The sequence below is a fragment of the Xenopus tropicalis genome, chromosome 1, assembly GCF_000004195.4.
Source record: "Xenopus tropicalis strain Nigerian chromosome 1, UCB_Xtro_10.0, whole genome shotgun sequence".
In the NCBI taxonomy this organism is placed as follows: Eukaryota; Metazoa; Chordata; class Amphibia; order Anura; family Pipidae; genus Xenopus; species Xenopus tropicalis.
The window spans coordinates 44,372,068-44,396,764 of NC_030677.2; the positions used below are offsets into that span (position 1 = coordinate 44,372,068).

The 24,697-nt window shown below is 38.7% G+C and overlaps 1 protein-coding gene across 19 annotated transcripts in view; it reads left to right on the top strand.

Moving 5' to 3' along the window:
• Window positions 1-24,697, top strand: part of sorbs2 (sorbin and SH3 domain containing 2) — a 158,190-nt gene that overhangs the window by 110,377 nt on the left and 23,116 nt on the right. For 13 of the 19 annotated variants that reach the window (XM_031896090.1, XM_031896099.1, XM_031896094.1 and 10 more), the window contains 7 exons: window positions 5,232-5,315; window positions 9,086-9,142; window positions 14,930-14,979; window positions 17,737-17,915; window positions 20,342-21,898; window positions 23,865-23,950; window positions 24,492-24,532. In XM_031896090.1, the coding sequence (XP_031751950.1) occupies window positions 5,232-5,315; window positions 9,086-9,142; window positions 14,930-14,979; window positions 17,737-17,915; window positions 20,342-21,898; window positions 23,865-23,950; window positions 24,492-24,532 (2,054 nt within the window). 19 annotated transcript variants of the gene reach the window in all.

Sequence of the window (24,697 nt, forward strand, 5' to 3'; positions counted from 1 at the left end):
CACCCTAAGTAATGGTCTGCCACTTTGGTCATGACTTAAATGCTAGGCTGGTCCATGTGTCCAGGTTTTTTTTAGTATAGTTTTACCCAAGGACTTTTGAAGGTCAAATGTTTTTCAATACATAGCAATAGTATTTCTTTGGTTTTTCTGGTCTGTAATATGTATGAAAAGCAGAATGTATGTTTAGAATATATGTAGTAAATCTGAGTAGCCTGGCAATCAAAAAGGTATCCTTAAGGGTGAAGACACATGGAGCTACTAGTAGAAGCTACTTGTAGTGGCTAAAAAATAGCCAATGCTGCTCAACATGTGTTTTAGCAGTTCTCAGTATTGTCTATGGCATGGTATTTTTTGGCGTTTAGTAGCTGTGAAAAAGTAGCTGCTACTAGTAGCTCCATATGTCTTCATCCTAAATGACAAATGTTTTTTTTTAGACCCAGCGATTCTTATTATGAATAGGTGTAAAATAATAACCAGTAGTTAACTGTTCATGCCAAATAATCTTTCTTCTCACCTTACTTATTAGGCTTGTTTAGCCTATTACTGAGCATTGCAGTACATATCCTACCATGACCTTAGTATAGTTAGTTAGTGTTAATGTTTTAGAAGGAATTTATTCTTTATAGGGCTTTAAGTATTCATTTGCTGAGGCAGCTGCTGTGTCTTATTGCCATAACCTCAAAAGAAAACCAGAGAAACCTGACAACTAAAAGTTTTAATTTTATTTTCATAACATCAAATTTACTTTCAAGAAGTAACTTCATTGGTGCATTCTTATTGCTTTTGTATTAGCACGTATGAAATATATGTACTGAGTGGCTGATCTATTGAGATTCACTTTACTCGGCTTGGTTGAGAGCACTATGCATTTGAGCTGATGCCTAATGAGCCATACAGCAATACTTTACACCATTGTTAAATCCATTTAAGTGGCAACCATAGCCAAGCTGCTTCAGATGGGGAAAAAAATTAATTTTTACTAATAATTCAGACATTGACCTATTTCTGCAGCTTCCACTATTATCTGTTTGTCTTTTCTAAAGTAAACCTTCCATTTTTTCTTCTTTATTTTCTTCTTATTTCTCCCCCTATACTTTTTCCTTCCCATGCTTGCTTATCTCCTTCCAGAGATAGCCCAATGCTATGTGTACTGCAGCCTTATTGGAAAAGGCCCACTATAACCATCAGACAGTTCCTCTACTGGTGGGCAGTCTAACCCCATATATTGTACATTCCGTTCAGTAGTATTGTGCATATAATAGATTATCATTTATTAGGATGATTACAAATAAGGCATTAATGATAGACAATATTAATTCAGCTTCAAGCCCTTTCTCTATGTTCTCCCATCAAGTGGCCGTGTATTTCTCTTTATGGTGATTCCTTTAACTTCAGTGCTTATAAGATGAACAAGAAATAAAAATCAATTCTCATTTCTATACATTTATCGAGTTTTAAATTCAAAATTATGTTTAGATTTGTTAGAATATGCAGTAATTGTGCCTGGCTTTTTTTTTCTTACGCTTCAAGACAAGACTTTCTCTACATATCAAGAGAATGAAAAAAAGAATGAGTAAGATTTTAGTGGTGCTGGGAGTTATAAGGGCAGTCCTTGCACCACGGTATCTAAATTGAGCATCAGTGTTAAATTTTGGATTTCTGACGTGTGCTCATCCTGCAGCTTAGGTGTCCAGAGTGGCCATTTTGTTATGCACAAAGTAACATCATGTTTCCAGGCTGATCTTTGGAATATGTAATAAACAAGTTCCCAATGTCTGCAAGTTAGGGTTTTTTTTTTATGTTTTTGAAAAATATACTTTTACTACACCAAATCTTACAGAAGTCAAATATAATAGTCCTAAAAAAAGGCAAGTTTGCGAAACCACACTGACTTTTTCATTTGTTAACCTTAACAATGTTTCTGGTCTGACCTTAAGAGTCTACTGCATATTCTGGAGCAGGGGTGCCCAAAAGGTAGATCGTAGTCTACCAGTAGATCACTCGTGGTGGGATGACATCCCACCACTTCTTTTTCCACCCCAACATACTGGAGCTTTTTAGTGCGGCTGCTCAAGCCATCCGTCTTTGTAGTTTTATCCCACTATAGAAGATTGTCCCCACTAGGCTGCTGTATATATTTGTTCCCTCTTCATATATGTTTCTGTGTGCAGACTACAAAGTGGGCCATGAAGAAGGCAAGTAAAAACTACTACAATCCTTTCACATAAAACTTGAAGTTGGCACTTGAATAATGTTATGTGGGCATTAAATGTGAATTTGGCACTGTATTTATATATTGCTATCTATATTTGTTGGATTGATACTTTTTCTTGCTTATTACGCCAAATGATAGACATCGCACTATTTTAACTGTGGTAGGTCTCATGACGGAAGCCAGGTGGCAAGAGTAGATCACAGGGTGACCTTGTTTTGGTGTGTAAAAAAATCTTGCCCTTTTATTGAACCTGGCCCCAGAAATACCACGGGGCCTGGGACATTCCAAAAGTTCACCTTGAGTATTGGGAGAATCATTCTGATACACTGCCCTCTTTTAAGTGTGGAATATGCTTCAGTAACCAATCATTTTTATACACCAAACTTCTTACACCCTGGTTAGGCTACATATGTTGTTAGTTGTGTTAGTTATGACTAGCAGATATACAAAAAAGTATGAGGGAACTTTATTTCACACCATATGCATCTGGTATGGAAACATTATAAAGCTACGTCATACAGTATTAGCGCCTATTTTAACCAATAATATAATAAAATGTTAAATAAATGCATCTTACCAGCCAAACAAAATAGTGATAAAATAGAGTGATATTTCACTCTGAGTCTTGATGATTTAGTAAACAACTGAGCAACATTACAAAAGTAGCCACTGCTTAGCCAGTTGTTAAAAATGTTGGGCAGCCTGGACAGAAAATAAAAGGGTACGGTCTACATCTGGGTGCCAAGCAAACCTTGAGACCATAATCATCTTGTATAAGTTGAAGTTTAAACTGATGCCAGGTGAAAGGTGTGCTTGCTTTCATCAGTCTGCAGTAATAAAAAGCAGCCTTAAATGTTTCCATTACTAAGGAAATATCTTATGCCAACCAGTTTATTTTTCATTCCAGTTTCAGCTGATGTGGGAAACCCCATAATTAAAGGTAGAGCACAGAAGGTGTGGTTTGTTTTTACTAGTTGAGAATTACCTGGGAGTTTTGCCAAGCTGTTTGCTCTACAGCCCGTGCATAAACAGTTGACTGTGATTTTATGTCAAAAGCAAAGATATAAAAATATAAATGACATGTCTTAGATATCCCAAGAGTCTCAGTAGATTGTTAACTCTAAGTGAGTGGTGTGGGAGTCAAGTCTTGTCCCACAGACTAAAGTATAAATAGCTTCAGTAGAGCTGCAATATGGATAATTCCAATGTAGGTAATCAGTTCCTGGAATCCAGCGATGCCAGATTGCAGGAATTTGGGCCTTTGTACCACTGTAGGCATCTGTCTATATAGGGAATGTAAGAAATTGCCTGAGCCCAGAGTTGTACAGAGATGCCTTTGTATTGTAATAATTAGAATGATGCCACATTAATCATCCTGCAGAATCATGGCAAGTGCAGTAAAAAGCAGACACTTCCTTTATGTAAGAATCTGTTTGTAGACTTTAAGTACCATTAGTCAATAAAGTGTTTTGTTTGTTCTTTGCTTCACCTCTTGTTTATTCTAAACAACAAACTCTCAGAAGGCCTAGAACTCTCTGACAGTAAGATGAATGAATTCGCCAGCTTCTTGATATTTTATAAAAGCAGTTTGCTTTTTGGTAACCAGGTTAGGCTGTTAGTATCCAATTTGTGATTCATTTGGACAGAATTAGAGGACAATGTTATCTACGTTTGAAGGGAGAGCATCATAGTGAAATATATCCTGATACCAGCCTAGGTAGTAAGAAGGTGAAAGTCTCTGTTGTACAAATAAATGGATATGGCTTATTGGTACAGAATGACAAAGGAATAAGAATCCATAGACTGTACTATCAGCCCTATTCAGTCTGCACTTTGGTGCAGTGGGTGGGGGAAGCAGATCCCAACAGGGCGGCAGATGTATTTCCATGAATCAGGATGGCATGAATATACTCTACTGCATTGCTTTATTACAGTCCATTTGTTTGAGGCTTTCATTTATCTGAGAAATACTTGTTTCCCTGATGACTTCTATTGGATTTTAATTGACTTTTTTCCAAGCTTTGCTGTATACAATAATTACTTTATTGACCTATTGTAATTATGTAGAATTTCTCTCATTGGACTCTTCTCTCCCCAAGTTGATCTGAAAGCAGCACTATTATAATCTGGAAACTACAGTGTCCTTTATGAGCACCTCATACACTGGTTCAGCCCATTTTCCATCAGTTGGCAAAATAAGCCAAAAACATATTGCTTAGTATAACAATGCTTAATAATCCATGGTAATTAGGGATGCACTGAATCCACAGTTTTAGGCTTAGGCCAAATACCAAACTGAATCCAAACCCTAAAATATAGCAGAATAAATCACAGCCTTTAGTTGCCCAGTGGTCTACAATGATGTAATATTTAAGGCTCTGATTCAGTTTAGACAGACACTGGGGATTTGATTGAATCCAAATACCACAAAAAAAATGCTGAGATTTGGCTGAATTCCCAAATGTAATCTGGTGCATCCCAGTTGGTAACTGGTTTAGCTTTGGTGAGAAGACTCTGAAATACTGTCAAGCCAATAACATTCAGTGTAGCTGTAGGCTGGAATGGGAACTGGCAATGGCTGTTCCTCCATGCACTAGTTTTAGGGTAGGACAATAAGGGTTATTTACTCTAAACCCCCAGCATTACAGGACCCTTTGGAAAAAAATATATGTAGATAGAAGGTATTGTTACATTTTAACAGTTGTTAGATATTTTCAGTATATATACATAACCCGTGGCATTCCAGCTGTTGTTGTCCTGCAGCTTCAAGTATTCCAGCGACATACTATAAGGAGGTTGAAGGTTCAGTTCATTGAGAGTGCTGCAAATAGATCTCCTTAATTTATGTATTCTCCCTCAATTATATTTCGCCCCCCGATGAGCAGACCTATAACAATGCTAATAATCTGATTTCCCCATACTGTTTTTTATTTTTATTTTGTATATTATTACTTGTAATCTCCACCTCTTTCTTTAGTGAATTTTTTCCTTCCCTCCTCCTTCACTTCTGCTACAGAATGGGCGCATATATCCAGATGAGATAGATTTAGAAAATGAGCCATGGTATAAATTCTTTTCAGAGCTGGAATTTGGACGTCCGGTAAGTGAGGTTAGGTACTAATGCTTACACCACAGTAGGTGACAGGAAAAGCTAACCTCAAAGTGCTAATGCCATGCATTTTATCTAGCACCCTTTGCACATTAACTGCCACCTTGTGCTACCGTACCTTGCTTGTGGACATCTTATAGGTTTCAAGTCATTCTCCTAGTCTGAAGGGTAATGAATTAGTTTATCATGGCAGGTGTAGGCACTGAATATGCAGCCTCAACACAGAACAAAATAATTTCTAGGTAGAGGCCCAAATAATGCAAGCTTAACTGCTCCCATCCAGATGTTTAGGTAGTAAATCATGACAATAAATGCAAACTGCAAGGGATTGCTGGGGGCTAAATTTGTTTGTTTTGTTTTCTTGCTAACCACTAACCTAGTGGCTTAAAAATTATTTGAGTTCAAGCTTCTCTTTATGGTGTAGCACAGTGATCCCCAACCAGTGGTTCGTGAGCAACATGTTGCTCCCCAACCCCTTGGATGTTACTCCCAGTGGCCTCAAAGCAGGTGCTTATTTTTTAATTTCTGGGTTGGAGGCAACTTTTGGTTGAATAAAAAACAGTTGTACTGCCAAATAGAACCTCATTTAGGCTGATAGTTCACATAGGGGCTACCAAATAACCAAACACAGCCCTTATTTGGCACCCTCATGAACATTTTTCATGCTTGTGTTGCTCCCCAACTCTTTTTACATCTGAGTGTGGCTCACAGGTAAAAAAAAAGGTTGTGGGTTGCTGGTCTAGCATTTAGGCAGAGCCCCTTCTTAAATTGTAACAAGATTAGTCATTTGGCTGTAGTTTCTTCTAACTGACCTTGACTGTATGTTTGCAGTAATATCTAGGACAGCCTAAATCTTGTCCACCTTAACCTTTACTATGAGCTGCCCATCCTTAGTTTTGGGCCCCTCTTGGCCAGTGCCAGTCAGACTTTTTCAGTCCAAGTCTTGGAGGTTAAGCATTTGTTCATGGCCCCACTTAGCCACTAATGAAAGATTACAGATATAAGGAACATTGGGTATCATTCAGCCATAGTTCCAAGAATATCTAGGACAGACTTCTAGAAAGCTCCACAGTTTAGCAACCACATCCCTGCGGGGCCAGAAGAATAGTTAGCAAATCTTCACGCTCATCTCTTTAATACTGGCATAAAGGAAAATAAGACATTTTTCATTTAATGACTTGCTGCAATATTTTACATCAATGATAAGCTTGTCTTTTAATGCATTTATACACATTTAAAATATAAAAAAAATCTGTTTTCCCTTTAATTATATTTGTATAATGTATCTGTAGAAAATTAAGTTATGTAGCAAAAGCTAAAATAAGTTGTAAAAAGTCCTGAACCCTGTAGTAGAATACCTCAGTAAGGAATAGAGGGCAGATCTATAAAAAATTAAACCTGGGAAAACAGAACAGTTGTAAGTTTTATCTGTGTTTATCTGTGTAAAGTAAGCTAACGTAGAATGGATATATCCATGCCAAAGAGAAGCATTTTGCTAATAAAACATTTTTAATTTTTCTTGGTGAGGAAAGGCAAGGTGCAAAACCGTTTTATTCTTCAGCTTTTGTGGTTTTGTTGTGTGTCTTTCACAATGGCAGTTGTTTAATATCAGATCAGCAAATTCCAGAGCGTCTCTGTGTATCTTGGGCACAGTTCTGTATCTGCGTAATTATACACACTCCCTTCATTCCATTACGGATCAGGAATAAAGGAGATTAAAAACAAACACATTCATGTCATTCTCTTAGGTTAGGAATGCACAAGAATGCAGAAAGAGTTGCCACATTTTATATATATATATATATATATATATATTGACAGCTGCCCCCCCTTCTGCAGCTACTAATAACCAATTAAAAATATTCTATGAATATTTTTGGAAAAAAAACATTGGGGAAGATCTGCTTAAAGCTGACTTTATTTCCCTGTGTAAATGTAACTAAATGTGCTATTTTCCCCATTATTCTATTTTTTCCCACTTGCCTATTTCACCCATAATTGCATGTCATCATATAGTAGTACACGCAATTCTAGATGCCTTACCTTTGGTCTAATATGGAAGCTCTCAACATCCTGTTAGTAATGTGAAACACTCAGTCTTATAAAAATATACATGGAGTTGGAATATATAGCTAGGTTTGCTATAGTGCCACATGCTCATTGATATATTACATATCATTTTCTTGCTTGTTTATTTACCACATTAATACAGCTATATTAATGCACAGCAGGGCAAGAATGTTATATAAGGCTCATTTCATCTATAATGGAGAAAATCAACACTTACTATAATGGATGCAGTTTGGCATAATGCACAATTCCTTTTAAAAACATTTAGGCTGCTGCAGAATTTGTATGTTATGTATGGGAAATCTGATCATTTGTAGGCCATGGTAATTCAGCAGACTATTGCCAGCTCCCCATTATAATTGTCTTAATCTGCATCTGAACAATCTACGTTTGGGGTTAGGTTGGACCCTTGTGGTTCTGTTCTGTATTCATGCAGAAAGTGCAAGTCATTGTGCTCCAGAATGGCCAGAGTGAAACGTAGAGAAAACATGGCTGCTTGCTCCTCTAACTTGTTACTATCATTTACCAGACTTGGGGTGGAGTGTGATTGGGGGTTGTGAATATATGTTTTTCTTGTATGGCGCAGACTAGCTTCAGCAACTGATACTATAGCTACCAGCTTCTGTTGCTGTGTTCCTTCCATGTAGAAATCTTTTGATTTCCCACTTGGTTCCCAAAACTGGAGAAACGAAAGGCTTGAGCAGAATCGTAGTTCTGGCAATTTATATGTCTTTGTGCTATGGCAATTGTGTTTTCCACACTAGATCTGCAATCGGTCTTCTGTTCTTATTATTCCTGCTGCTTTGTCTGCTTATAGGAATTATTGTTTTTATTATTGGTAGCGCTCACATTAGGCAACTACCCTTTAAAATGATGTTGTAATCCCTGGTGTATCGGTGAAGACCACCACAGCCCCTTATTGATAGCTGTCTGTTGAATTTTCCTATTTATTCCTATTTGTTCTTTATTGTTCCAAGACTAGAAAAGAGGTACTGGTCAAGCAGTGGTCAGTGGAGACCCTTCTTGTTGCAAAGAATGAATTAATTTTTGGAATGGAAAAGTCTCAAGTTACAGTTACAATAATTTTAGTAACGGCTTGTGCCAGCTACATGTAACTGCAGTCTGAAATGAAAAGATGTGTCCAAGGTACCAGTATTTTCCTATATGAACATTTCAAGCTTCAATCAGTGCAGGTATCTAGATCCCAGTAGAGGTACAAGATGGTTTAATTAGTATATATGCTAATATCATTCATCATTAACATTGCACTGGGGGCAGTCGGTAGAGCCTAGTGCTCTTATTTATACAGTATATCTTCATTAGGAACCTCACAGTCACTCATTTAGTCTCACTGCCACATCACCACTGTGTGTTTGCTTCACTGAGCGCCATTTGAGGCACTGAATGCCATTGCTGTTGCACTATTGTATAAATAAATGAAGAATGCCAAATGTGTGTTTTATGCTTTTGTATGGTTTGCATGGCAACATTTCATATACCACCCCTAACATTACTTGAAAAATGACTATTGTTACTCCGGTAGTTAAGTTTCTTAACAAGATAGGCGTTGGGTATCTCTATCATTATACTAATGTTCTGCATTCTTCATTTGTCTTGTAATTGTTCTTTTCTCATTATTATTCTCCATGTCATCTCCTCACCTCTTCATTTCATTCTGTGTCTGTCACCAGCCTCCTAAAAAGATATTGGATTGTTTTCAAGAGAGCCCCCCTCGTGTGCCTACTGAGGTAAATGGAATCTTATCTTTTGCTTGCATGGTTTGAGTGCAGAGGAGAAAGGAGTAGATTGTGCGTTCTGTGACAAGGAGAGTCAAGGTTTTATTGTTAACAAAGTCCTGGTAACAGGTGCAGGATGAATCAGCCACTAGTTTGATAGCGGTTACCCAAAAGCTCTGCCAGCAGTGTATCATATGCACTACAGCAGGGATACAGTATGTGTGGCCCTTTGGCTGCAACTTGTATCATAGCTCCCCACCTCTCCCACAATCATCTCTATATCCTGACCCCAGAAATGCTACAGAAATCTCTAGGGCCAAATGCAGCCATGATAAATGAGATGATATTAATGGGATAGTCCACTATTTCTACTTCCCTTTTGGGAAGACTACACTAATTGCAAGCATCCATCACTATAACTTTTTATAAATGTGTATTTTCTGCCAGCACCTCTCTGCTAAAAATTTCTGCACATTGTTTTTTAGGTAGAAAACATATATTTTGATGAGTTTGTTTATTGAGGGAGGGTAGTGAGTTTGACATTACCTGCTGTCCATCAGTTGTTTACCTCCCATAGTGAGCCACGGGCTTTTCATCTGTTACTAAACTCTAACATCCAGCGGCATAGAAATTCCAGCTGTTCTTCAGCTTCCATTCTCAGCAGGCTCTTTCCTACCAGCAATGTCTGGAAACTGACAGATTAGCTGCTTCAGTGTTAAGTAACCTGCATAAACCAAATTCATGGCTGTGTGACTAAAACTTGTAGGGCACATTGTATAGCTCTGCTGGCAAATAGGTCACATTTTAAATCATTATTTCATAAAGTAGAATATTTTTTAGGAAAGGAAAATCACATTATTTCTTTTTAGGTTACTCCAATATTTTTTGAAATAAACAAAGTAATTGGTGAGGGCATATCCCAATACAAGTTGGATGATAATGCCTTATCTAAAATGCCAGCAGGATGGTGTTGCATCTTGTGTGCACCATAGCACAAGTATAAGAGTGTGATTACTTGGCATATTGGAATGTTGGACTTTTTCCATTAGAAATAGACTTTGTTATATGGTGGTTGAGATTAGAGGGCAGATATAGAACCTCAGTATAAGAAAAACATTCCATTCCTTGTGGAGTCCTATTGAGCAATCTAAATGTAGCCTTTATACTGCTCATGTGTAAGAAGGGAAACTACAGGAATGTGTAAGTATGAAGGAGTAGTGGAGGAGAGGCATTGTGAAAAGACCATGGGGTTGGGGGTTCAGTAATAGAGTGGGTACAGTAATAGTGGGGTAACAGAAATAAACAGGTTACATACACGTATGTTATGTGAAAATCAGTTTACCACATACATTTGACCAAGGATATCTACAAGGGGCAGTACCATGACTGGCAGACAATAGTTATACATTCTATGTGCATTGTGTAGTGTGCACAGTCCAGATCTCTGTGTATTGTAATACATTAAGGTTGATGACTATTACTTGCAAGATTGGTATTTACTTATCTCTCACATTGATTTGTCCTAATTGAATCTGCATATATACATCATATATTCATTGCTTGTGCTACAGGAAATAATGTAATCGGGTTAGAAATGAATGTTCAGCAAGGTCAGCAAAACAATAAGGCCACAAAGAGGCCACTATTTGTCTAATTCTAGTTAGTTAATTAATTAGAGAAGTTAGTAGCTAGTAGCTGAAATGTTTAAAAAAAACACAAGGTCACAAAGAAGCTTTGCCCTATGATACACAGGCAAGGTAGTACAGGAATAGGATCTATTGTCCAGAATGCATGGGACCTGGACATTTTTGTATTTTGGATCTCCATACTCTCCAACGAGAAGGAAAAGTAAAAACTAAAAAGTAAGCTTTATCAGAAAGGTCTATGTAAATACAGCCAAAAGCACTCAGAGAAATGCTGCATTGAGTCCTCTATCAAAAGAAACACTGGATTTATTTTCTTCTCTTGTGTACAAATGTTTTTCAGTGTCAGACTTCCTGCGCTAAAAAAACCCTTCCCAGCTTGCTCCTCTCTCCCTCTCGCTCTCCCTTCTCTATCCTCTCCTCTCTCCCCCTCCCTTCTCTGCTGTAATCTGCATTACCAGCAGCACAGAAGTTACTGAGACCAAGCTAAAATGGCAGCTGCTATCTTAAACAAACTCAGGGAGCTCTTAGGGCTCAGGTATGGTAAAGATTTCTACAGAATAAATATAACATTCTAGCTTGCACTATTTTGGCTAATCTATTGGCAGTAAAATGCCAAAATACTTCTCCTTTAAGTCTGCTAAAAATTATTTAAACAATTAGTAAACCCAATAGGATAGTTTTGCCTCCAGTAAGGATTAATTATATCTCCGTCAGTATCAAGTACAAGCTACTGTTTTATTATTACAGAGCAAAAGGAAATATTTTTTTATAAATTAGATTAGAATTAGAATTATTAAAGTTTGTGGGAGGTGGCCTTCCTGTAATTTGGATATTTTCTGGTGCGCTAATATAGCACGCGGCGAAATATATCACGCATAGCAGGAAATAACGCAAGAAAAACGCTCATCGCGAGCTAAATAACTCAAAGAACATTGCGTCTTAATTATGATGCCTGTCCTTTTAGTGAATCGAGTGTTAAGTCGCAAAAAATAAGAAGCAATAACATTTTTAACGCATGCTATAAATAGCGCACGTTTTATCGCCCTTTAGTGAATCGGCCCCAAAGTGTTTACCTGCTAGAGTGTATGTTGGTACACTGAACCACAAATCTCCATGAGTACAGCTTAAAGAGTGCGTAACATGTATCTGTCAGCTACAGGAGAGCCACTTGCACCACCCGTAAGGTATAAGCACAGTGTTCAGTATCTTTATCCAGGGGATTATAAGGAAACATTTTTACACATCCTTCAAACAAGGATGTGGAAAATATGATACACATTATGGTCACTATGAGCTGCAAATTGTGTCTAATTCTAGCTGCAATCTTGGCAGCAAGTAAAGCCTTGGTTTAAAAAAGGTTGTTGTCACCTGATGATGGATTCCACTTAACAAGTACAAACTATTTAAGAACAGCATGCCATATCTGTTAGCAGTGATCATCCACACATTCTCAGAAAGGAATGAGCTGCTTAATAAGGCTTTTTATTAGACAAAGAATAGTACTGTCACTTATCGAGCTTCTGCTTGGCATCTCTACCCTTCATTAAAGTTCCTGAGGGGTTTGTGCATGACCTCTGCTATAATGAATGCCCCAAAAATGGATTCTCTATATTTGTCAAGATCAGGCCTATTGAGTTGGATGAGGCCCTCCAATAGTTTTTAATGGCTTACATGCTTTTATTGAGCTCCACTGATTTCATTGCACAAGATCATCATCATTTTATGATAATCTGATCTCCCAGCTTGTGTATAATATATGATATTGTGCATAACAAAGTTGAACCTAATTTGTTGGTTCATGTCTGGTTTTCCTGTACATGACTAGGGTCAAACATACTGATCCTGGTGAAATGGGAAGCAGTGGCCACTGGCACGTTCTGTTTGGCCAGTGGACAAGTTTTCCAGTGGAGACTTTGTAAGTGATGGCAGAATGGCTGTAATCCATAGCAATTGCATGATGATTAGTCACATTGGCTCCCTGAGCAGTGATCCGGGACAAAACAACTAAAATGTCAGACCATGTTACTCTTTCTGTGGCCACCTTGAACTCTGCTATATGTTTTTATTTTAGGGAACTATATTCTGGTACTTTGTTAGCCCTCAAAATTTGTGGACCCTAAAAGGTGTAAAATATTAGCAACCACTCACACACACATAATGGCTGCTGCTTTATTAACATTATGGTTAAGTTTATGAGGTATGTATGCAGGGATTTAATTAATATTAAAACAATATGAAGGATTTAATTTTCCCCAAGTTGTTTGGTTATCTCATTATGATTTGCCCAATATAGATGCATTGCGAGTGTCAGAGCTTTGATTGTTATGGTACAGGGGCTTAATTATAGGGGCAGCAGAGCCAGGGTAGCCCATGAGTATTGAGGAGTCAGTGGGATTCTAGATGATGTCTGATTTCAGTAGTTTTGTGAAACAGGTAGCATACCCCAAACACTGGGGACCTTGAAAACTTTTGCTGTGGAGCCCAGCAATTTCTAGTTGTAATATTGCTATAGTAGTGGTGAATCGCCAAAAGATTAACTTTAATTTGGGCCACTTAGATTTTTGTGTCATTGCTAGTGTCAGGTGATAGTAAGCAGGTAATGTACTTTGATTTTCAGGCTACAATCACCTGACAAGCACTGGCACAAGTGCCTGTTGTGCTATTTACATTCAAGTTTATAGGTTTGTGCTTTGCCTCTGCATTTTCAGGCTTTAAAAGACATGGCGATTAAAGTATTAAAGATTAAAGTATGTTTGAAATATGGCATAGGTGAAGTGCAACCTGTGCATTTGGTAAAGGTGCCATCCAGGTTAGCCATGCCACTGAGAAGATGGGAATTCCCTATTAGCTAGAGATGTCAAGCAAGTGTTTCTTAGTAGGTAAAAAAGTCCTCAAGGTAGGCAAGACTTGTTTGTGTAAGGGCTAGTACATGTAACAGCTCACTGTAAGAGTCAGGCTTAGGGCAGTTATTTAAGCAGCCAGAGACAGAGGCTCCACTCGAGAGCATGAAAATCAGTAGTCGTTTAGACACTGCAAATGCCTTGTTCTCTGGTACCTGCTGAGTGAGTACTAAAACTGATTGAAATTAATATTGTGCCTTTGACCCTGTCATCAGGCAAGTAAATACAATACTGTAAATGTCTCAATAAAGACAATATACTGTGTACCATCTCGAAGATTTCAGAATGTTGACTAGTTCCATCTGACATCTATGACAAACAAGAAATCTATGCAGGGGCCCATGCAGGTCTGCTGCTGCCCGAGGCACAAACCCAATGTTCCTCTCTAATTTGGCTCCTCCCTAATTTGGCTAAAAGAGCTGAATTTCCTGTTAAATAAATGTAAATTTTTCTTCTTAAGTTGAGAAACGCTTTAGGTGGCACCATCTCTGGATTCTGGCAAGTGCAAGAAGGGCTACTGATAGATGCCACAGACAGTTAGGGGGATTCTGGCCTCTGTGCTCTTGGAGGTGGCTTTTCTGATGCTCTCCCCTCTTGTCTTTCTTGCTTACCCTTCTCACTTGGAATCAGCCCAAGGTGAAAGCCAGATTGCTATTGCAGAAAGCTCTCTGCACTAGAATAGACAGAAGTTTCTCAACTTGCCCCATGGCAGCAGCAGTAACTATTTATTGGGACTGTGGGCGGCTGTTTGGACTTCTGTGTACTAGAAATCCCAGTTCATACCTGGGTAGCATTTTACCAGGGGCAGCAAATAGTTGCCGATTGACACAATTTACTCATCTTGCCTCTGGGCAAAAACAGCAATGCATTTCTGATACACAACCCTGTGCAAACAAATCTGTAGATCTTACGCAAAGCACTGTATGTGTATCTGAATTGCTGAAGCAATCAAGCACTAATCTGTATTCTTGCCCACATAAACAACATTGTTTTTAGATACGGACAGTGTTCCCTCTGAGTTGTGTGCGTCAGTAACAAAGAAATAATGGAATGTGCAGACATTTGTGTATACACTGATGTAATTAATGTACTTCCCATCACCTCATTAGACTGATAACAATAATGGCAATAATGCCATTCTTTTTATATTAGTTGAAATGATGAGGAGAAATTCCTAGAATTCAGGGTTTGGTACAACACATGCTACATCATTATATTTTTATTTCTTATATATTATTCTTTTTGTTTTTCAGACCTCGTTGTACCAGCCTTCAATAGAGAAAGGAATAGAGAGACCTTCCAGGTAATAGATGACACACTTTTCATATCCCACAGAAGTTTCATTGGAAACAGCTAGATCTAGTACCGTACCTCCCAACTGTCCTGATTTTCACGAGACAGTCCCACTTTTGACAGCTCAACCCACAGTCCCGGATTCTTAGGCTAATGTCAGACCAGGTGTATGGTGTATATTTTCGGCAAGCTGAAAAATGCTTGCTGAAAATACCGCCTCTTAACTGTGCCTGCACATGAATGAATGGAATACCCTCGGGTGCAGGCACATGTAACCAATATCTGCATTCTCTCGCAGATATTGCGAGAGAATGCAGATATTGGTTACATGTGCCTGCAGATATTGGTTACATGTGCCTGCACCCGAGGGTATTCCATTCATTCGTGTGCAGGCACAGTTAAGAGGCGGTATTTTCAGCAAGCATTTTTCAGCTTGCCGAAAATATGCATATAATGATGCGTATATCAGCTGCATGTGCCTGCACCCGAGCGTATTCCATTCATTCGGGTGCAGGCACAAGTAGCAGGTGTAGGGCTGAATTTTCGGCAAGCGTTTTTCCGCTTGCCGAAAATTTCAGCCCTACGCCTCGTGTGGCATCAGCCTAAGCTAAACAGGTCTCTTGGGGCAAAAAGGACAATCACATATAACATAAAACTGTATAATATAGTAGGAACAATAACGCCAAGAACTAAAATATTAATTTGGCTTAAAGTACTCATTTATATATACATTCCTCTGCATAATCAATGGGCAGAACATAGGCAAGCTGGGGCATGTCCTTCCAGCCCCCCCAACCTTATGTATCGTTCAGTAAATGCAGGGCAGAAGGGACCTGTGCACAAGGTTGGCATTAACTACAGAGGTCTCTTGTGCCTGTTCAAGATGTACTGTATGTCTCGTGTCAGATTTTAGTCCAGTGCACAGAACAGAGCACAGTTTGCACTGCCAATGGAACAGGAACAAGTTCCTCTTGTATGTAGCCTTCAAATTCTTGACGTGTTTCATTGGTAAATGAGGCTTTCTATGGAAATGCTTTAATTTTTAACATTTCCTTATGTTAAAAATGAAAGTGTATCAAAATAATATATTATGTCCTACTGTCCTGCACTAGTAAAGATTTTGTGTTTTCTTCAGAACCCCTACTATAGTTTATAAAAAATAAGCTGCTATGTAGCCATGGGGGCAGCCATTCAAGTGGAAAAAAGGAGAAAGGGCACAGGTTACATAGCAGATAACACATAAGCTCTATAGACTGTAATGGGATTTTTTCTGTTATCTGCTAATAACCTGTGCATTTTCTCCTTTGAATGGCTGCCCCCATGGCTACAGAGCAGCTTATTTATATAAACTATAGTAGGGTTTCCGAAAGTAACACACAGATTTTACCAGTGCAGGGCAATAGTAAATAATATATTAACTACTTTGATACACTTTAATTTTTTGATGTTACTGTTACTTTAACAAGGTATTTTGAGTTGCATGAGAAAATCTTATCTGCTAATTTATTTCCCCATTGATTTCATCAGTGATTTGCTGAGCTAAAACATGAAAATTAGATTTTCTTGTGTAGTTAAATCTATCCCTGGAGTCATCTTGTGTTTTTCAAGGTAACAATTAATTTGCCTCGCTAACGTTCTCACAGACATTAGATTGTAATACTGGCTGTCTACGAACAGAGACTCCCTGCATCTATGCAGCCCTACATTTCCATACTTAGGAATCCTCTTGAGCCCAAAGCTTCACAATTATTTTTTCATAATGGTACTGTATTACACTTTATCCCCCAACCTCCAGGCATCTTCCATCTTCCTGCTAGGGGAAATCTTATTTATTGTGACTATTGTAACTATAAGATCTGCTCATTTGGTGACCACCTAAGGTGGGCGATATCATTCTAATCCAATTGTTTGGCCCCAGGGCCAAATGATCGGATTATAATGATGGAATAGAACCTGTCAGAGCAAAGACTGCATCAGTGAGCCGATGTGGTCCCTGATACAATGGGAAATACAAACCTGCCCAATTGACACATGGCCAATATTCACCCAGATAGTGTTGGGTAGGCCTGTCTGGGGTCCACATACATGGGCAGATAAGCTACTGAAGGGGCTATATCTTCCCCCCCAATGCACCAATTCCAGTCTATCCAATTCTCATGCAGCTCTACTGGGGCTTACATAATGATTGCATATGAGTTGTATCTCAGTGAGAGGATATCAAATGATAGTTTTGGGGAGAGGTGCATAGGAAAGCTCTTACCAGAATGCCCCATAGTGATAAAAAGCCACACATGTTGTGATAGAGGGGGCACCATTTTTTTTTTGTTAGAATAATCCACTAGTGCAGGGGTAATTGCCTAGTACAGGTAAAGTGCAGCACCAGTAGCAGGCCTTCAGTCCTATTAATGGGCATAATAGTTACTAATTACAGTGCATTCCACTGCAAACAAGACATATTTAGCCTGCTAGCCCCAAATCCACCTGAGGGAAAGCATATTATTGTGTGCTGGCTATAGTATTGCTAGAGTGAGAGGAGCTGTCAGAGCCAAAGATAAATTGGCATAATATTGTGCCGGTAACACTGCCGCTTCATACTCATTTTACAGAACGAGGCTTTTTACTGAGATTTTCCCCATGGGACTCTCCATACTAAACCAATAAACTGAGCAATAACTGCAGAGCTGTGGCATCATGTCTGCATTAACCTTACAAGTGGAATTATCAGCCAATATTCTGTTTAATTAATAATTCATAATTCATTTTTAAGTTCAGCAAGCGACTACAGGAAAAGAAGGAAGTCTGAGCCCAGTGTCAGCCACCAGAGATCACACAGCGACCAGAATGCAAGCAGAAATACCTTAAGCCGCATAGATATTCAGAGCAAAAACACTACCCCAAGAAAACCATACATCAACTCTTCTCCTTCTTCCCCCTCAAGGGCAAAAGGTAAGAAATCTGTGTCCATAAAAGGGTTCCTATTCCAGGCACCGCTGTACTGTTAGCTGAACAAGGTGATTGCTTTCTATTAGTTGATGTAACAGTGTCATCTACTGGTATTTCTGTATACTTCTGTCTGGGTAAGAGCCGTAGCTGCAGAAACGCTTATAGCACCTGATTAGTAACTTAGTGTGTTACATTGCAGATTGTTTAAACAACCTCTAAGAAAACATGAGGTAAACGTAATAATTTGATATAATAAAGAAAAATACTTCTATATTTATGAAGCCTTTTTTCAGTATAGCCTTATAGTGCAATGTGTTTGTACAGGAGGCCCTATGATAACACATTCTAAAATTAAAATCCCTAAAGTATTAGTGCATTGAAGTGGTAGAAACAATAAATTGCCAGTCATTTCACTGAAATCCATTGGCAACACCGCGCAGTGGGTTTAATTGGGAATAGCTTCTTTTTAAAGAGAATTATACTAGTGACTGCTGCTTAGCAGAAAGGCAGAGAATATCCTATGCCAACAAGCGCACATCCTCAAACGGATAACTTTAACCTCTGGGTTTGTTCTTTGCTTCTCCACTGTTGGTCTACACAGGATATTTGTCTTTTTATAATTTTTTACTATAGGGTAAGAGTATGATAATGTAATCATAATGTTGTGGAAATACCCTACCCTGTACCTGTATTCTGGCAATCCACAGTGCTTAGTGATGTCATCAGTTATAATTGGTGCTCAATGATGTAATTTCTGTCACATCATTGACTGTATCTTGTATATTATAATAAAAAATGTACCTCCTGTTGTGAAATATGAGGATATTAAAAGTCACCTAGTTCCATGACCTGTATAAAACACTCAGCCTTTGGCCTTGTGCCTTTTTATAGCCATGAAATGCCTCACTGACATAGTAATATCCTTATATTTTACAATAGGGGGTACATTATTCACTATATAATACACAAGAGCCATGAATATCCTGTGAATTATATCCTAATAAGCTGTGCTTAATGATATCATTAGTTATAATCTGTGCTTAGTGATGAGATTTGTGTCACATGACTCACTGAAACTTGTGCATTATATTAAATACAGTACCTCCCTTCAGCCTCATGCTATTATATGGTCTTGGAACTCCTCAGTGACTAAAAATATTCTTATGTTTAACAATAGGGGCTACTATACCTGTGTGTGTGTGTATATATATATATATATATTATATACTGTATATTCTTTATTAGGTGGTCACAGGATAGCAGAATATCCAACCCTGTTTTTTTGTGCCTTTTTAGCATGTCATAAGGCTCAATGTCTTTGCTTCCTTATTTTGCCCTATATGGCTAAACAGTTCCCTCCTCCCCAAGGCTGAGAGGCAAAGCCTGTTTCCAGCACTATATGTTAAGTGTAATTATTCTTTACCTTGCTCAATTTGGAATACCAGTGGTTCACATTTAGGGAGCTTAAAGTCTAATTTGATAAAGTAGCAGTACCTTGCATGGTAAGGATGCAGGGAGCTGTAGCTTAGCAAGAATACTTGGGAGCACTGTATTACATTATTTTGGTTAGTATCACCAAACACATACAGAACAGACTAACGCGAATACCTAATAGAATGAATGCGTTTGATAGCAAGGCTGATTTGCCTGCCAGGCTGGTGCCACAGCAGGGGCTTATAACCTATTGCCCACATCCATGTTTATGCACTTAAACTTGCTGGTAAGCATATGGGATAACAACAATAAAATAACCACTGCCGCTCCTGTATGTAACAGATGCACTCATAAAAACTAAATGCTAAAAATACCATTTCCCATACAGCATGTAGCAAGAATCTGCTGCTTCACCCTGTGCGTTTTCCTTTCTTTACTTAATATCGCTATTGTGTTCTCCAAGGTTTCCTGAAGCTCTTTTACTTATTATGTGACTGCACAAGAGGCTGTAATGGCTTTCAGTGAACATACAGTTGCTTCCTTGTATGCATGCCTTAAAGAAAAAGGAGAACCGGAAAAGGTTCTATGCTGTAATTCCATATAGGCTGCAGATGTTAGCATATGTATATACATACACTAGTAACCTTGCTATACCTCAGCATGTATATACTTCCATGATGCTTTATCTAAATGACATTACTAACTGATGATGTTACTTTGGGGATGTCAGAAATGTGTCCAACAGGGGTGGCCAACTTGCAGCCCCCAGGCATGAAGTTATACTGGTGAGTTGCAGGTTGGACACCAATGATCCTTCTTTCTTACCCATTTTAGCATTCTCAGTAACCCGGAATCTGATAATGTTAACTCTCTTCTATTGGCTGCTATACTTTGTCTTTGCTGTTTTATTCTATTACTAACCCTTTCTGTCTTTCTGAGTATGTTAATCTCTGATACTGTCTTTCTCTTGTCATGCTGCTTTACGGATTATGAAGGTGGGGATGTTAGCAGAATGTATCCACCCCTGTTTACATATTCAGTTCCAAAACAAAATGGCTCCAATGGGTTAGATTACTGTGGCAGCTACAGTCATCATTTAGTGGTGCCACATGATACGGCGCGGTCTATAAACTTTAAGAATGGCTGGCAGATGACCCGTCAAAATGCTGAAGTATGGAGTAGCACTGAGGAGACAGCATCTCCAAAAATAAAGTCAAGGAGCTGCGATGATTTGTTGGCAGAGGACCATAGTAATTTTTGTAATACTCAGACCAAATCAGAGAGCATGGGCTCCCTACTGTGTGATGAGAAATCTCCACAGAATATCCCTTTGGCCTGGGGTAATTCCTATAAATCAGAGGGCTGCGCTTCAAACCAATCCAGGGTTCGTCACAGATCTGCCCACGACACCCCTGGTTTCCTAAAACTGTACAAAAAAATGCACCGTATCAATCGCAAAGATCTATTGAGTTCGGAAGTGATCTGTTCAGTGAAATCTCGGATATTACAGTATGAACAGGAACAACAAAAGGGCTTATATGCGGGGTGGAGGGCCGATTCAGAAGAGGTGCCGAGAGATATGGTCCCAACTAGGATATCAGAGTTCGAACAACTGATTCAGAAATCCAAATCTATGCCAAATTTAGGGGATGAAATGTTTTCGGCAGTCAGCTTAGACATTTCTACTAATAGTTCTTGTCCGAAGCGACGGTTCTCTATCGAATCTCTGCTAGATGAGGAAAGCCAAGAAAGACATGTTTCTCAGGTACAGCACAATGGCAAAACCAAAAGCCTTGTGCCGGTACATATTGAGGTAACAAGTGATCAGATCCCAAGGTCAAATATGGACTTCTCTGACAGTGACCAAGATGCTGTTGTTTCAGACCTGAGTGACTTTATCCAGATTGAGGGCTCCTCCTTTTGCAGCGAAAGTGATTTTGACCACTATTCGTTCACGTCTTCTGAAAGCTTTTACGGGTCAGGACATCATCATCACCACCACCATCATCACCACCACCATCATCGGCACCTCATTAGTTCTTGCAAAGGAAGATGCCCGGCATCGTACACCCGCTTCACCACCATGCTAAAACATGAAAGGGCTAAACAGGAGAAGATTGAGTCTCCGGGGAAACATGAATTAGATTCAGGTCTTTCCAAAATTGCATTCCTAGTCAGCCCAGTGCCTTTTCGTAGGAAAAAGAGCGCAACTCCAAAAAAGCAAGCAGAGAAACCAAGAAGTAAAGCTTCTGTGTTTGAAGCATTGGATTCTGCCCTCCAGGATATCTGTGACCAAATAAAAGCAGAGAAGCGGCGAGGTAGCTTGCCTGATAACAGCATCCTACACAGACTCATTAGTGAGCTCCTTCCTGATGTCCCTGAAAGGAACTCATCCCTAAAAGCTTTTCCTCTTTCCACCCCACTGCCTCAAGATGGTGCTATTCATTACCCAGTGTTCCAAAACGACTGTGAATCGCCTCCTGACGGTGTCGCCTACCAGGACATGGATGCTACTAACAACAATGCCCAAGAAAATTCATTCTGTTTTCAAGGTGCTCTGATCTGTTTCTATACTGTGTGCATGGGATTCCCACCTCGACTCATTTCATTCAAAAACCACCTCATGTTTTTTACCCTATTAAAGCAGGACAGTGGGTAGAGATGCGCTTGCAGCTATTTTTTCCCCTATTTTTTACAAACATTCAGTACTTTCAGAACATTTATTCTTAAAGGATAAGTAAACCTTAACATTATGTAAAATTGAGTGCTATTCTAAGTGCTTTTTAGAAACCTCAGATAACTTTTCTCCCATCTTTCCTAACCAGAAGAACATCAAATCATCCCTCTTTCTTTCTCCTGACAACTTCCTCCATTATGTCCTTGGCTACTTTGTGTTTAGAAAGTGACCAGCAGGTTGTAATAAAATGCATTCATATTAACAGTACTTTTAACCCTTAATATAATGGAAAAAAAATAATAATGAATGTAAATTCCAAAAGTGTTTAGAAGAGCACTTTCATCAATTTTTTTAAAGGTTTACTTATCCTTTAAAATCAAATTATACATTATACATTGAGTTTATGCCAGTGATTGTTTTACTAAATTGTACAGTACCCTAAGTCACCTGATTTCTCTGGTCTTTCCTAAGCAGAGCAACATCCCAAGGGTTTCCTCTTCTTCTGAAAATTTCTCCTGACTGTAGCCTGGTGGCAGAACTGACCAGCAGGTGTTGCTATTGTTTCAGTGACAGTATATTAGCAGTGTAAAAAAATCCAATATTTTAAAATCAAGAATAAAATATGAAAATTGCAAAAGTGCTTAGAAGAGCAGGTTTACATTTTCTTTAAGGGGCAGTGGGGATTGTTTGACTCTTCCTTGTTCTTCTTCATTTTCACTGTCTCTGCTGTAGGTTGAAGCCTAGATAACATCCATCAACTGTTTATAATATGAATCCATTACTGTGTCTTTGTGTAACAAAGCATGAATATAGCTTTACCAAGTTGGGATATAGAGAATAGTGAGCATGCAGGGAGTTTAATGCAGGCTGAAAACTTATTCACTATGATACCAACTCAGTTTGGATAGCATCTAATATCATCTAATAGGCAATAATTGTATAATAATAATAATAATGGTAATTAATAATGATAACAGATCTATAAATGTATGCACAGCTTTAGCTGCTCACAGATACCTGTTGGTGTAACTGGCTTAGCATGAGTCAGTAATTAGCTGTTGCATTACATGCAGATTGCACTGCTGACCAACAGAATGGTTGAGTAGTTAATAATGCTAGGCTGATGGTTCAGACTTAATAATCCATTTATATCTCAAACTTTATAAGAAAAAAAATAAAGTCTGTTTGTGAAAAGGAGTAAGTATGCACTACAGTTTGGGTGCATGTTTATATGAATGACAATACCCTTTTTATCTCCCTCATTAAAGGCATCTGTAAGCTGATAAGGTAGCAGTGTCCCATATCCCTCCATGTAATGTGTTGCTTCTGCAGTTCCTGCACCCCAGATCCTTGTGTTCCCTATAGCCTGCCTCTATTGTACTCAAGCCATATTCCTTCACCATTTCATGCATGCCTTCCAACCATTGCACTGTATATACATCTCACTTTTGTATAATGCCAGTTTGCAAAGTATTTCCAAAATAGAGCAAAGGAATAGCCTTCCTGTTTATATTACATATCCAGGATACTTTATTACCCTGTGCTGTTTAGCTGCTGTTGCCTTGCTCCCAGTAAAGCCAGCAATGAGTTCACTTGTGAGGAATGCCATGAATGCCAGTGCAGCAATAAGACGAGCAGCAGTGCTATTTTGTGGCAGAAGCTTCTGCAGTGATGCCATTCTTTGAAAATAATAATTTAGATGCCCATTTTTCAGAGAGATATCTTTTTAATTTAATACTTGTAAATCTATCTCCATCAATAAGACATCCTCTGTTAGGTAAAACATCCATGCTGTTGCTGTGCTTTACTCATTTCTAAGATATTTTTGCTTAATTTCCCAGCTGATCCAGAGTCTCCCCGCAGCTATTCCTCTGCTTTCACTAATGTTACCCGAAGTGTCGCAAGAAGGGGTGCCCAAGAGAGAGAGGTATGTGATCCACAGTTGTGTGTTTAATGCCCCACCCACCCCTCTACACTTCCCATGCAGTGCCGCAGAGTTGCTCAGGCTCAGAATATATACAGCTTAACGTTTACTGTACAAGGCTTATTAGTAATGATTTCAGATTTACATAACACTGCAACATTCTGCTTCAAATGGGATTATTAATGAGCCTTTTAGCATCTGTGGCAGGTGTAGTCTCACTTTCTGCTATTTTTTGGTGATTTGCTCTTCAACAGCAGCCCAGAGCACACTGAGCGCGTGCAGTGTCACTGACACTCAAAAGATGGCCCAACACGATCAGAAGATGAACAGCTTAGATGCTTTTTAGTATGTTTTAATATCTGAAACCAAAGTAAAGAAAGACGCTGTCAGTGGGGTCCTTGGGACAACCAGTGTGGGGAAGCTATGTGTCTGCCCAAAAGAAGAATGTGCTGTTTTGATCAAATGAATACTCAAGTTTTAGTAAATATAATTGATGACAAATGTAATACTAATTGCAGTATTTGTCTTTTGTTTCTATGGTAAGCCTGCTCGAGCTGTGTATGACTTCAAAGCACAGACTCCAAAGTAAGTTCTAGTGTGGTTGGGTGGGTGCTTATGCTATATTTCTGCTCTTTATTGGCCTAATAATTACTACCAGAGGCTGTGCAAGTACTGTCAATCCGCAGAGAAATCTCGGCCACTTCTAAATTAGTGTCTTTTTGACTATACGGTACAGTACTATACCTTGCA